At 40.3% G+C, this 15,547-nt stretch overlaps 1 protein-coding gene across 1 annotated transcript in view; it reads right to left on the reverse strand.

The window, feature by feature from the left end:
• Positions 1 to 15,547, reverse strand: part of sash1a (SAM and SH3 domain containing 1a) — a 210,113-nt gene that overhangs the window by 14,898 nt on the left and 179,668 nt on the right. Inside the window, exons 5-10 of the mRNA XM_037685867.1 lie at positions 14,456 to 14,496; positions 13,860 to 13,949; positions 13,652 to 13,764; positions 10,134 to 10,232; positions 4,249 to 4,387; positions 3,166 to 3,587 (exon numbers count right to left, since the gene is read on the reverse strand). Coding sequence (XP_037541795.1) covers positions 3,166 to 3,587; positions 4,249 to 4,387; positions 10,134 to 10,232; positions 13,652 to 13,764; positions 13,860 to 13,949; positions 14,456 to 14,496 — 904 coding nt within the window. The remainder of the gene's footprint in view (positions 1 to 3,165; positions 3,588 to 4,248; positions 4,388 to 10,133; positions 10,233 to 13,651; positions 13,765 to 13,859; positions 13,950 to 14,455; positions 14,497 to 15,547) is intronic.

A 15,547-nucleotide genomic window follows, 5' to 3' on the forward strand; every position in this document is an offset into this window, starting at 1 on the left:
TGAAATCAGAATTGTAAAGTATTATAGAATACTGCAGATTGTATAGATTGTATAATTTATTTTAGTTTTCTTATAGTCTTTTCTTTTGTGTAGGATTTGGAGTGGGCAGCCGATAACATGGTTGATTTTTGTTTGTTATTCTTGTCAGGTCATAATATACCGTATTTTTTCGGACTATAAGGCACACTTAAAATCCTTTAATTTTCTCAAAAATCGACAGTGGGCCTTATAATCTGGTGCACCTTTTGTATTAATTCTGGTTGTGTGTACTGACCTCAAAACTGATTTTATGTGGTACATGGTGCTCAACAATCTGTCAAAATGAACTTGTTTTGGTTAATGTGCTTTATAATCTGAAAAATACAGTATATAAAAGTTCGTTTTGTTTTAAGTCGTGCGACATGGTCGCACCCTTTTATAAAACTGTCCTACAAGAAGATTTGGAGCGGGCAGCCAATAACGTGGTCGATTTGTGTTTGTTATTCTTGTCAGAATAAACGAGGAACCAACCATGCCCAAGATAAATCGTGTCACGGCCTAATTCTTTTAGTAACCAGCACAACGCAGAGAGGAACTGGTAACACTAGCTTGACTAGTGCATTCAAAAATATAATATTTTTTGCGTCATAATCTCATCACAGCCTATTTGTGCAAGTAAGTATACATTTTAATGTGGAAGATTTTACTGAGTGGGGAAGATTTTAAATTAAACTATTTGTAACATTGTTAATGTAAGTAAAAATAAAAGTAGTGGAAGAAGGGGGTAAATCTAATGAAAGTAAACTTTTTTCTTTTTTTAATGTTTTATTCTTTTTTAATGTTTATTTTATTCTATTTTATTTTTTTACAAAATGCTGCTATTTAAATTTACTCAAATCCAGGCCTATAATTTGTAAGCAAGGGACAAATGCAAATAAATAAATAAATAAAAAATGTGATTTGTTTGTTATAAATACAGTTAAAATTTGGCATAGGTACAGTTTGATTAAAACAAATGAATATCTTAATCGATCCAACTGTATCTTTAAATTTTAAAACCTCAACAAGTTATTTTAAACTGAGACCTTGTAAAGGAAAAAGTTAAAACTGTAAGTTAAGGTAAAAGGAGAAGACGCTGACACATTATTTATTTTGCACATGAGTCTGACATAGTTCATTTTTGCAGGTAAATATGAGAAATGCAAAAATGGGCACAGTATGCAATTGTGCACAACATGTATGCTGGTTGTTAGGAGCTAACGACATAATCTTTTCAGCAGAAACAATTTATTTGAAAAACTGTTTCATCTGAGAGGATTTTTGATTTTAGAGGAACCCAAGAGAACATGGCTGGACACAAAGAGGAACTATGATACGAGACAAAACTAACTGACTTTCTGACTTCACACACACACAAATAAACATTTATATAAAACATTTGTGTGGAAAGTGCTCGATGATATTTCCCTTTTGCTTCATAGAGAGTTCAGCTTATCGTAATACGTAGAAAGCTTTGCACATTGATAAACTTTTACGGCGTTGCATATCCACAGCTGCAGTCCACATCACAGCTTCCCGGTAGAAAAGCAGTTTCGTAGAACGAGGATGTTTAAAAATAAAAAAAAATGTCCAAAAAGAATGTGATGGTAATGTTCAATGGAATGGGCATGCATCCAGAAAAAACAAGGTCTCTATCAAATAATTCAAAGCGAAAACAAAAAAATATGCCACATCTGCGTAAGAGGCACGGGCCTTAAAGAATAATAAATAAAAAAAAGATAGGCAAGAACCAAAAGAATTTGGATGAGAGCGACCTCCAGTGATTTCACCAGAACACGATAAGATTCAGATACACTCAAAGCTGCAGGATAGCTCAACTAAACCCCCTCCCTTCCACTCTGCAATAATCTCTTCTGCTGTAGCATGCACGCTGTGCCAGGGACTATATTCAAGCTGGTTAAACAAAACATTATAACTCACATTTTCAACCACTACGGGATGAGAAAGTTCCTTCATATTCAGGCTTTTTATACTATTTTAGACCAGGTTTTTTTCTGCTTTTACCATCAATTTGAAAGTTGATAGGCATGATGGTTGTTCAGCCAGTGATGCAGACTTAATGAGGCCACTCATAGAGCATGCCTCTGAGGCGCTGTGCAGTTTTTTAGGATGAGCAGCTCGGTGCTCGTACAATGCTTCGTGCACCCACGGGGATCAGTGTGAATGCGCGAGTGCACATTCTGCAGGGATCTGACATTTATAAAAGGCACTTGTGAAACTTAACCTCCCAAGTGGGGCGCTGCGTTTTCCGTAATCATTTCATACTCTGCCGAAGTAAAAAGGGTTGAAACTTTAGGCGTTCCCTTAAAGGTCAAAGGAGATGGCATCTGTCAAAGGGCAGTAAAATCTGAGGAAGGTATGCCAGCTTTTGATGTTTCCATTACATCAAAATGTAAAAATGGTATTCTTTAATACGCACTATATTAAAAGGGGGATAATAAAAACTACCGGCCTGTTCTACTGTCTCTATTTGTACATACATGTGCTCATCTAAACATTATGAGCTATTCTGCAACTTTGAAGTACTGCTCACGAGCGGCGGCCGACTGGAACCTCGTGGTCCAAACTCACAGACTTCTGCTGGATGCGCAACAGCACCCGCTTCGTGCAGCGGTCCACGCTGGCCGCCCACTTCCTGTCCACCTCGCGGTCCTCCTCCAACAGACAGCGGCGCTCAGCGCGGCTAAGAGTGACTGGGCGGACCAGCTGGGCCCAGTTCAGGTGGCCATAGAGGCTTCGTTCTACAACATAGGTGATGTTCAGCTCGCTGACTGCGGTTCGGCCTCGCAGCCTGCGAGGGGGGAACACCCAGCCCCCGCCGCCACTTCCAAACCCTTTCGACTTGGCTACGTCGCAGCGGACAGGGGAGGAGGGGTTGACGGACAGTGGGGAGATGGGACATTTGGCACTGCGCGAGCGCTGATACTGCAGGTGTTTGGTGGAGTATGCGTAGTTGGGGTCAGGCTTCCGAAGTGTCCAGCTGCCATGGTGGCGGTTGGCAATTTGGTGTTTGGGGCTGCCTTGAGGACCATCATCCAGGGAGATGAGAAGGCGTGACTGAGAATGGGGTTTGGGTCGAGGTTTGGTGAGGCCATAGAAGGCGTACAGGGCCTCTTTGTTACTTACCCCGTGGGATATGGAGCTCAGGGCCTTCCTCATCTCGCCATCCGTTGTGGAGCGTTGCAACTTTCCCTCATCGTCTAAACCACATCCGTCGAGCTCTGAGAAGGACGAGCCACTGCCCGCTACACCAGAGACAGAGCCTCCTACGTTGCTCGAGGCAACTGTGGTTCTCCTCGGGGGCCTGATGAGACCGTGGGTACTGGAAGATTTGCTGAAGGTTTTCACCAGCTTGTGTCCAGACCAGGTGTCCAGGCTGCTGGAAGACGGAGAAGTCGTCAAACTGTCCGAGTCTCCATCCAGCGAGAGTTGATCGTGGGTGAGGGACTGCAGGGAAGCCTCTTGGGGCAAAGGTGGCTTTTTTAGAACCCCCGTGTAGAGAGCTGTGTTGTCCTCACAGCGAGGAGGCGTCTCCAAATTCAGGAACTCTAAAGATGAAAACAAAAGGCTCAGCAAAATGGTTCATTCACAGAAGAGTTGAGACATAATCCATCTAAACTAGGGCTATATATAACCCTGAGACCCAAGCTTTTGTTTGGCGTGCATGGTTTTCTTTCTCCAAGGTACATGGGATTAGTAGGATTTAATAATAACTAGACTCTGTCTGTACAGAAAGTGGTTCTTGAAAAAAAAAAGGTCCTCCTCATATGACAGTAGGTTTATTTTTGCATTTTATATTTTTCTTTGCAAATTGGGGTCAGAAGGTCCCAATAACTCTATAAACAAAATGTCAGCTTTCTATGATAAGCAGTTCTCTAAAAAAAATCAATGTCCTCATATGAGGACACTGGGTCTCAGGAGATTAACTAAATTACTTAGGGGGCCACAGTTATTAAAAGCCAAAAGCTGAGGGCCCAGACATGCAGCAGTAATTCTCATTAAGTAAGGTTGATTTATGATTTAAAATGAAGATTTATTTAAAAATGAACTCATTGTTGGGCCGAACTGAGTGCACACGGGGACCTGATTTGGCCCTCGGGCCGCCAGTTGAATAGCCCTGATCTAAACCCTCAGAATATGTTGGAATCAACAACTATCTAACAACATAATTCAAGATCTAACTCCTAAAAGTTGAACAGGACCACAGACCTTCAGTAGAATGTTTCTTGCCCTCCTCCACCTTGATGAGTTTTTTCCTGACTCTGCGTGTTGAGTTAACCAGTTTGTGCAGCCGTTTGAACTTCACGGAGTCCTCAGATTGTTCGTCATCTGACTGTTCATGAGACTGCTGGAAGAGAACAACAACAAAAAAAGGGTCACATAATAAAAAGAAGACTTGTTGTTCTGTGACAGATTTAGGATTCAGTCTTAAATTTATCGACCACCAAAAGTTTAAACTTGTATATATGCACTGATATTTTAAGAATGATGTTAAAGCACAGGAGATGGGAGTTTTGCTTAGGGTGACATTAAAGTTAGTGAGGTAAGAGATGATGGGCTGAAGGGATGGAGGCCCACTGCATTGTGTGAAGTTTATATACATGAACACATACAAAAGTACTGAAGGTCATTTGGTATAATTTTGTGAAAGTAAAAAAATATATAAGGAATTTTTGAAGATAAAACTCATTCCCTAACAGTTGCTCCAATAACACACTGACACACACGAGCTCCTCCTAAGTTGGACAATATTACTTCAATCTGTGGCGATGAGCTGAACTTTGGCATCAAGCAACCAAATGACTTTGTTTCTGTTTTTCGCTGGTTTCCAAAGCAAAAGCCCCGCTTGGGTCAAGAGACAGATGTGAACAAATGTGCAACATACAACAAGTCTGTGGGACTTAGCTTACTGTTGAATTATCTTTCAGCACACAAGAAAATGCTGTCTTCAAAAGCATGCGTTTAGCAAAACTAATGTTAACTCTGAACATGTTCACAAATTAACACTGCATGACTAAAACAACATCCTGACATTTCACTATCTGTTGGTGCAATAATGTTACAACACTGTATTTTTTTCATTAATTCATTCATCATTTATTTAGACAGGTTGATCCCATTGAGCCTTGAGGACTCCTTCACAAGAGAGACCTGATTTCAACAAAGAATGATGACAACAATGGACAACAGCTACAACAATAGGCCGTTATTAAAAGGCGTACAGATTTTTTTGTTTTTTTACAAATAAGATGGCTAAAAAGTAACAAAAACAGCTAGATTATAAGGCAAATGTAGAAAACTAAAAACAGGAACATGTCTGCATTGGTCCCTGCCAGGAGTCCAACAGATTCTTAAAGCCACTTAGAGGTCAAGGTTGAGAGCTTCAAGTCTTTTTGCAAGATATTCCAGGAAACAGGAGCGGAGAAGGAGAAGGCCCTTTTGCCAAGTTCGGTCCTCACTGAGGGAACACTGCAGGTAATAATGTCCTTAGAGCGCACACTGTAGCTGCACTCATGCAGAGACATGTAGGAGGAGATGTATGAAGGCAGCAGACCAAGTAGTGATTTAAAGATGAAAATATACCAGTGAGACAGTCTGTGTGAAGTTAATGATGTCCAGTTAACCAGTGAATACATGGTGCAGTGGTGGGTACGATAATCACTGCCAGTTATGAATCAATTAAATGTCTTAAAAGTATTAAATGTCTCCAAGCTTAAAAAGAAAAACAACACATCTAAATTTAAACAGATTGCCTTTTTTCATTCTGTACAGTAGTCCCTCGCTACTTCGCGGTTCAACATTTGCGGACTTGCTCTTTCACGGTTTTTCATTGTTAACTTTAATATTACTCACGTAATTGGGATGGTATGGGATAAAAAGTTAACAAAACATGCCAATCACGCTGTCATCGTGCTAGTTAGTTTTTTCCAAACAGGCCGTTTTTACCACCACTTCCCCAATTTCAGCACTGTATGAAAAACAGAGCTGTGTGTGACGGTAGCCCAGCAGACCAGAGCAAAGGTATTACAGGCATTCATTTAGTTTCTGCCAAACCTGTAGAAACCCACAATTTCACTGATACATCAGCCATGACGCATTCTCAACAGAACCACAAAATCCTGCTGCAGTAGAGACTCATTTGATTTTCCATTTATTTTGGATGACACTTGAGGTTATTCGTTTCAGAAACAATCAAAGAACTGATAAAAGAGACAGCAGAAAGGTTACGAGTTGACTGGAGCGAACAGATATTCTTTGATGAAGCCACTTTGTTTTTAAGGCAGAATAACTGTGAAGCACAACTGCCTTGGTTAGAGTTTTCCCATGAGTAAAGAAGTGGAGGATGGTAAAGTGGTAAGAATACAAAACTCTCAACCCAGACTTAAGGAGAAGCATCCATACAAATGACTAGATAAGCAGGCGAAAAGAGAATGAGACAAAAGGAGTCAAATATATGAGGCCATGAATCAAGGAGGGCTTAATGGCCACCATTGTAAACAAAGTCAAAGGATCTTTCCCACTAATATTTCCAGTTCACTTCACATGTCACTTTACGGATAATTTGCATAACTTCAGATACTATAAGCAGATAACATCAAAAATATTTCTACTGTGCAAACCCAAACAGAATATGGGCAAATTACAGTGCAGGTACAATCAATGTACATTAAAAAAAAACTCACCACTTCTTGCAGCATGCAGAGAAACTTTTCCTTTGTTAACAACCCCAAAATCAAAAAGAACAAGAGAATTCAAGGCACGCTGACCACACTGTCACACACGTTTCATCAAAAACAACATCCGTGAGCCTGTGCACACGCTGGCTGACGCCGTCTGTTAGTGAGTTCAGCTAAGAGGAATGAGGGACTGTTTGGAAGTGCCGTGCTGCATAGCTAGCAGAGAAAAGGCGTGTTGTGCATGGAGAACAATCCCGGCATTTGAGCCCCTCTGACCCTGCCTTGGCCCCCAAATCACTAATGGCCTGCCCTGGAATGTGGGCTCAGTTCGCCAGAAAAGACAGCATCAAACAAAAGCCACACAAGAGCCAAAAGTACTGACTAGTACAAATAAGTCGGCTACAAACGAGTACTTTGTATTCATGTTTCTGAATATAGAATCCAGGCGTGCTCGGAGGAGTAAAACTGTTAACTTTCTGGATTTGACCTAATTAGATTCACTAGAAAGGAGAAGGAGCAGCATGAGACGCCAGCAGGGGCCTCAGCAGAGAGGAAACATTTCCTGAAGCGTCCCATTTTGGAACTTGGGGCAAAAAGGCGATACAGAGGTCCCCCTTTTCTGGCTTTGAGCACAAGTGTAAAAGTCTTTATCTTCCCTGTCTCCGACTCCCTCGTTTCCTCTCAGCCTCCGGCACTCGCCTCCAGAGTCGAAATGTGTGTTCTTCTGCACAATAACCCCCACAGTACTGTAACACACATCTTTAAAATCCCCAATCGATCAATCTTCTTCCAACAGGAAGTAGGTGACTGGCAGCAGAAGGGTAAGACAAGGTTTAACCGACTAATTCATATGATCGTCATCTTCACGAACAATTCTAGCGCCGAAGATCAAAGAGTCAGGTTACACACAGGACCTGGGCTTAGGTTAGGAATTGACCCACTTCTCATTTGGAAGAAAATCGTCAATCATAACCCAGAAGAATATTTTAATACAGAGTGGAACAACTGCTTTGCATGATTTATAAACTCACTGAATCAGCTCCAGCAAGGAACAGTCAGGAACAAGATTTTATTTTGTTTTTTTTTTAACTAAAAATAACTGTTCAAGTTAAATAATTTCAATACATAACATCCAGGCACATCAGTCACTAAAGCATATACTGTATATGTGTTTAGATGAAGTGTAATTATGATGTAAATTTATATCTGCCCTTATAAGTCAAAGTGCCAATTTTCTTTAACATAAAATAAACTATTGCAACTGGGACAGCTTTCGGAAAAAGTCTGTTTAATGAGGAATTCGCTACACATGATTGAAAATAGCAATACAGTAATCTAGATAGACGGGGAAGTTATTTTCAACAAACTTGGGAAGTTTTTGTGTTTAGATAAAAGTCACTCCTTAAAAAAAAAAAAGAAAAGTGGGTCAGTTTATGAGATGCACGTTAGTCCCTTATGAGTCCACTCTACAGAAAATAAACAAAAACTGTTGGGCGTTGAATCTGCATTTCACAAGGATAAATATATCCATCCATTCATTTTCTACTGTTTATTCATTGGGTCATGAAAGCAACATACACCACTTTTTCCTGAGACACTCTCCAGTTCATTATGGGTGATCCCATGGTAACCAAGACCAGATAGGATAAATAATACTGTCAGTGAGATCTGGGTCTTCTGCTGGATCTCCTCTCAGTGCAACCTGCCTGGATAAACCTCTGTATGGAGGTGCCCAATAGAAAGCCTAATCAGATGCCTGAACCATTGACTCCTTTGGACATGGAGGAGCAGCTGCTTTACTCCGAGCTCCTCCTGGATGATGGCGTTCCTCCCCTATGTCTCATCAAGCTCAGCCACCCTGCAGAGGAAGATCATTTCAGCTGCTTGGATCCAGGATCTCAGCCTTTTGATCATGATCAAAATCTCATGACCATAGTTAAAGGCTGGACCATAGGTGGACCAGTAAGTTGCCAGCTTTACCTTTCAGGCTCAGCTTCTTCTTCGCCATGACAGACTGCAAAAATATATTGTTGTTTATTTTTATATGACTCATATTTAATCGGGTACATCAGTTGATCCCCCCCCCCCCCAAAAAAAAAAAATAAAAAAAAATGCAAAAACAAACAGGAGAAAGCATTTTGCATCCCGCGGATGTTGGACGCTGTCTATCATGATGCATTAAGATTCATAACTGTCTGTAACTATCGTAGCCACCACTGCAACCTGTATTCACTGGTTAACTGGTCATCATCAACTTCACACAGACTCTCTCACTGGTATATTTTCATCTTTAAATCACTTCTTGGTCTGCTGCCTTCATACATCTCCTCCTACATGTTGCTACGTGAGTGCAGCTACAGCGTGCGCTCTCAGGACATTATTACCTGCAGTGTTCCCTCAGAGCGGACTGAACTAGGCAAAAGGGCCTTCTCCTACACTGCTCATGTTTCCTGGAATATCTTGCAAAAAGATCTGAAGCTCTCAACCTTGACCTCTCTAAGTGGCTTTAAACATCTGTTAAATTCCTGGGAATATCCAATGCAGACATGTTCCTGTTTTTTAGTTTTCTACACCACCTTACAACCTAGCTGGGGTTTTTTGTGTTACTTTTCCTTTTAAATACCATTTTATTTTCACTTGTCAAAAAATAATCTCAATTTGTACGCATCCTTCATGATTGTCTATTATTGTCTTTGTTGTCCACTGTTGTCATCACTCTTGGTTAAAAATCAGGTCTCTTGTAAATGAGTCGCCGAGGCCCAATGGGATTAACCTGTTTAAATAAAGGTTGAATGAATTCCACCTTTCACCAGATAAGAACATACAAGTCAATACACAGCGGATGGATTGTCATCAAACAGGACATGATTGTCTGAGCTCAAGCTCTCCAACACACACAGCATCTATTACGGAAGTGCCTTCACAGAATTAACTTCCCTCAGAGATCTCCACTCTCTCTTTGGAAATTCTCCCGTTTTTTTCAATCACCCTCTCCAAGAAGCACAGCTGACAAAGACACCGCTAGCAAAACAGGACAGGACCACACCGATGACAAAAACAACTCGTTTTGAAAGGATCTCTGAAAGACCTGGGCCCAATTTTTCTGTAACAACACCAGTTTAAATAGGTATCATGTGACATGGTGGAGAGAAATGTAGTTGCAAAGTTACATTGTTATTTGGCTCATTAATATAGAGCAGAGAAAGAGAGAACAAGAAGTCAAAAGAAAAGTTGAGTGAGGATGCTAAAAGGTACTTTAAAAAGAAGTTTTAGAGGTACAGGTAAAAACTGCATTTAGATGTAAACCCACACACCAATGCACACAAGTCTTGGCTATGAAAATATCATTCCTAAAGCTGAGAGTGTTAAGTGAAGTACAGCAGATGGGAACAGGTGGATATCTGGGGGTGTACTTACGTTGCAGTTTGAGGACTGGTTTAGATTGGGTGTAGATCCATCAGTCCACTCTGCAGTGTCAGTACTGCTGGAGTGTTTGCTGCGCTCATACTCCTTCAGCTACATGGAGAAGAAAAGTTTAGAGGCAGAGGGACAAGGGTGGCCCACCCACTCTCACCAAGAACCCTTTTGACTGGCTATAAACAAAGACCACCAGAAAAATACCATTCACGTTTAACAACATTCATTTAAGGTGAAGATCATACTCGTGTATCTGAAAACCTTTAACTACAAACTTTAACTTCAATATCTAATCTCAAAATCAACAGGTTTAAATGAGAGTTCTGATTCTGAGTGGTTCTGTAAAAAATAGAAACTTTGCACAAAATCCTCTTTCCCAAGATCTGAACTCTCCTTTTAATTAGGTTCGTTTTTGCACAAGAAGATGCTGTCACGTATGATCGTAAAACATGACATAACGTGAGGGTCTAGACACAAAGAAGGGGATTTAATGCATTATGGATGTGATTCTAGTTTGTTCTTGTTGTGTCCACACATGATCCATGTATGTAGCACATACATAAGAACAAATGGCTGTCAATGATGGAGGATATAAGGATGGAACAACATCTCCAGAATGCTCCTCACATGTGCATTCGTGTAGTAAGACAAATGCTCAGTTACAAAAACGACAAACTAAACAAGCGGTATCATGCAAAATTGCATACGTTTGCTATTAGCTTGTGTAGTGTTTCTCGTTTTGAGAAAGAGTAGTTTCATAAGCCTGAAAAATTATTAAAAAAAAATAGGTCCTCATTTGGCTAACCATTAGCCTAGCCTTGACAAAGACTAGGCTGATAACTATTGACAACCATTTGACAGAACATCACTTCAGAGTTGACTACACTGGCCATTTAATAAGGAAAAACACTTCATTTATATTGTGTGGCAACATTACCTGTTCTATGTAGCATTCTGATTCATGATATTTGTTGCTCTCTACAACAAACACATATCTTCTTTTATAAATGATAGCTGAATGTCTGAATATACTGTAAATAAAGTAGTCCCTCGTTTATCGCGGAGGATCCGTACCCTGAAGCCCCGCGATAAGTGAAAAACCACCAAGTGGGAATACATAGCTCCCACACACGTGACCAGCATTGCGCAATACCGCGTTTCCTCCACCCGTGTAGGCTCACAGTGGACCGTGTTCGCTCAAGATGGCTTACAGACAGACTCTTGACCAAGGCACAAGAGAAAGATATACGCTTAAGATAGCTGCGGTCGGAGTTGACCCATATGAGGTGGAGAAACAAATCGTGTCAGACCACACTGACATGTTGTCACTGATAAGTTACTCTGATATAGTTAATTATTTAGTGAACACGAGGAGTAAACTACACAACGGAGGAGTAAACTACAACGGAGTAGCTTTGCAGCCTTAAGCTAAATCCAAGGATATCAATGTTTTAACAGATTTGTGAAGGATGTTCAAACTCTTCATGTTAATAACAAAAGTTCTGGTGGCTGGCAGAGTAAGTAATTACAATAATATACGCGTAGATGTCCCTCATAGCCTGCAGATATAAGTTACATTAGCTAAGCTAATCTTTGCTACAGTAAAGTCCGCTAATATTTACTGTAGCACAAGCTACTTAGCTTACCTATTGTAGCTTGCACTACATTAAATATTGCTGATATTTCAATTTTAACTTCATGCGTTTTTTCTCATGTTTTTCTTCTTTAATTTACCATGATGATCTATTTTAAGTGTGATTTAATAACTCTGGTTTTATGGTGGTAACGAGACGGAACCCACAACATTGTTACTGTGTTTACAATGTTAGCACATAGCTTAGTGTAACTAAGCTAACTACCGTAGAGACGTGCTAAAACTTGAACAGAGCAGTTCCAACACACATACAGTTATACTCTGACATTCTTCAGACATTGTTTCACAAAATGACTGATATATAATTTTTGGTTTACCGGAGGAAAAAAAAGTGATCGGAGCAGATTGCCGTCTTCTGAAGGCAGGCAGGTGCGGGTGATGTTTACTTCTCCAAGCCATACGGAACAATGTGCTGCATTCAGCTCGTTTGCGGTCCTTTGCATTTGCTGATTTTGTAGATTAAGTGAACACTGCGCTTTGCTGAACCATCTACCTGGCTGGAACAGCTATTGCAATTTACTTAAAGAAAAAAAAAATACTCGACAAAACTTACTAAGCCAGTATTTGCAGCTAGAGCCAGTTAGAGCCTGCCTACACGCGAGAGGAGAGCTCTGGATCTGCCCCAAATGTTACGTCACATGGGAACTATGTATTGTAGTACAAGTAGTAGGTTATTTTAGTATATATATATATATATATATATATATATATATATATATATATGCTCTGAAAGAGCACAGAATGTCATGATTTCAGCTCTCTGCCTCTTGCTGCGCTGTTGGCCACGCCCACTTCTCCGCTGCAGAACGGAGATTGTGACATATTGCATGAAGAAATTTATTCTGCAGTATGGGCTGCACACTGGTGCAGGAGGAAGCTTTTTCTGTGGCTGTGGGCTGCACACAACTGTTAAATAATAAAAAATAATTTGTTTTAAATAAAAATTCCATGCCGATCGTGTGGCTCATCCATCAGTGTGTCGTGACCAATTTTATTTTGAAAAACCGCGATAGAGCGATTCCGTGAAAAACGAACTGCAAAGTAGCGAGGGACTACTGTGTGTGTATATATATATATACATACAAGCATAGCACACTACAGAAAACACAAAATATGAACATGAAAGCACAATGAACTAGGATCCACATGACTGAACAGGTTGATTGATTGGTTTGACAGAGTATGGATCAGTCAGATGAAAGCACGCTTTATTAATCAATAAAAAAAAACAAAAAGGCTTAAACCAAAACAGGACAATAATGAACGTGTCATGTCACCCAGCAGCAAGGCTGTACAGATTGTCATTGACAGGAAAAGGGAAACTGGAAAAGAAAAAAGTAGAAGAAAACCACCATTGATTAGAAGATCAACAAGAAAGCGAAAGAATATTTATAGAAAAGCCAAATAATTATCCACCATGTCCAACTAGAGAAATATCACACAGCACCACAGCATCCAACACCCCCAACAGGTGGGGCTACAATGCTGCTGAGTTACCATCATCGTAATAACGAGCAGAACACACCCACACACACTTCAAGAACTGAAAACCCTCAAATCCCAAGACTCCCGAACCTCTGGACATGCCAGATGTTCTAGAGTTTGTTTGTGTGTATATACTGTATATTGTGTGTGTGTGAGGAAGACAATGCCGTGTTAAAGAATGGGGCCTTAAGGGGTTAGTAAGAGTCAGCTGTTCTACAATGCCAGAGGTTTTGTAAGGCTATGGAGAACAAGGCGTGGGGAGGCTAACATCTAATCCAGGAGGAGGGGAAGGGGTGTGAAGGTTAAGTAAGGTTACAGACTGGTTAAGTCGTTTAGGGGGAGGGATGATTGAGGAAGGGGGGAGGCAAATGACTCCTACCCGAGCCAGAGCTTCTTCTACGGTGATCATTTTCTCTTTCACCATCATCATCAGCTGAATCCGCTCCTCGTCGCTCATGGTGATCTCACTGGCCACGTAGCCGATATCCTCTCCTGATCGGAGTGAAAGACCAGAAAGCAAAAGGCATAAAGCATGAAGCAATAAACAGTCTGCAAGTTGGAGGTGGAAAAATAGGAAGCACACAAACCTTTGGATGACTGTCGAACAACGGGTTTGTGCTGAGATTTGCGGAAGTTCTGCCAAAAAGACTTGTTTTTCTTCTTGTTATCCCATTTGCCTTTGAGGTAGAAGGGATGGTTTTTGTTACACAGTGAAAAGGAAAAAAAAAGATGCAAAACCATATGGATCTTGTCAAATTTTGCTTATTGTTTCGCTCACAAGAAAACCCAACACAAAGTGGTTTCTAGATGATGGAAATTACAATACTGTACTTTAACAATTCATTTATGAAATACCAGCATGTCCTACAATCCTACAATTGTTACGTAACTAATGCCACTTGCAGTTGATTTGAATTAGAGCTTCCATGTGTTTCAAAGGTCAGCTACAGTTTTTAATAGTGGCTTCAAGATAAACTGGAAACCAAAATATTAATATTAAAGAAAGCAAACAAAATAGCTCCACAGAGCCAAAGAAGACAACCGTTTTAACATGTAAAACATAAATGATGTTTTTTATATGCGTTATTTATTTAACTTTATGAGCTTAATAAAAAGACGACCAGAGAAAAAAAAGTCTTTATACAAACCCTAACCCTAAACCTGGAATTGCATTTTTGCTTACCTCCAGATCCATCTTCAGAGCTGGATTTGTGCAGGGACAATCTAAAGCAAAAAGAAAAAAGTAATAAATAAATAAAATTAAAAAATTTATATTTATTTTTTCAGATCTACACTTGTTTATGACATCAGTTCAAGTATGTAAAGGCATTTTTTAAGTGCCCTGCAGTACTGCATTCTCGCCACTAGGTGTCAGTGATGACACTTCATTGACCAAAAACCAGGCTCCTGAGGCTTGAAAGGGAGGTATTTAAAGGAGGATGCAAAACCTAATTTGTACACTAAAGATGATTTCAATGCAAACTTATTAAACACTAAAAAAAAAAATTGCACAAAATTGGGTGAGGACTAGATGACCATGTCAGCTGTGAGGGGGAAAGTACAAATCTGAGGAAGAGAAGTAGACAGATGTCAGAGGTGGACAAATAGAGACCACAAGGCAGACTCAGCCTGTTTGTGTTTCCACTTCCATCCACAGAGCAGACAGTTACATAAAAAAGGAAGGAGTGGAGAAAGGAGAGAGGAAAGAAGCTGAAGGCATAAAAAAGACAGACGTGGAAAGTATTTGGGTGAGAGAAAAAACAATCTCAGCTGTGTATAAACTAGAATCAAAAGAATAAAAACATCAATAAAAATAAATAAATTCAGCTTCCAATCAAAATGTCATGAATGAGCAGATTTAACGTATTTTCTATCATGTCCAATACCATGTGGTGTACGGGCAGTGCAGACGACTCGGTCCTGGGTTCGATCCCCGGTCATTGCACATCTCGTGGTGTCCCTGAGCAGGACACCTAATCCCAAACTGCTCCCCGAGCGCTTACATAGCTGCCCATTGCTCCACCTGGGTGTATCCCAGGTGTGACGGGTTAAACGCAGCAAGCCCATTTTGTCTTTGTATGGGAACATACAATGATGACAACACATATCACTTTATTTATTTATTATTTATTTATGTTAGTTCAGGGCTCTCTCTCTCTTCCTTGCTCTTTAAGATGGGAAACCACATCTACTTCTATCAAAACGGTTGTAACAAATAAAACTTGATTAAAGTTGGCTGAATGAGATGATAATGGATCAATGAAGCTTCAGGACA

This window comes from Nematolebias whitei, chromosome 12 (assembly GCF_014905685.2).
Source record: "Nematolebias whitei isolate Nwh7 chromosome 12, NemWhi1, whole genome shotgun sequence".
NCBI classification, from domain to species: domain Eukaryota; kingdom Metazoa; phylum Chordata; class Actinopteri; order Cyprinodontiformes; family Rivulidae; genus Nematolebias; species Nematolebias whitei.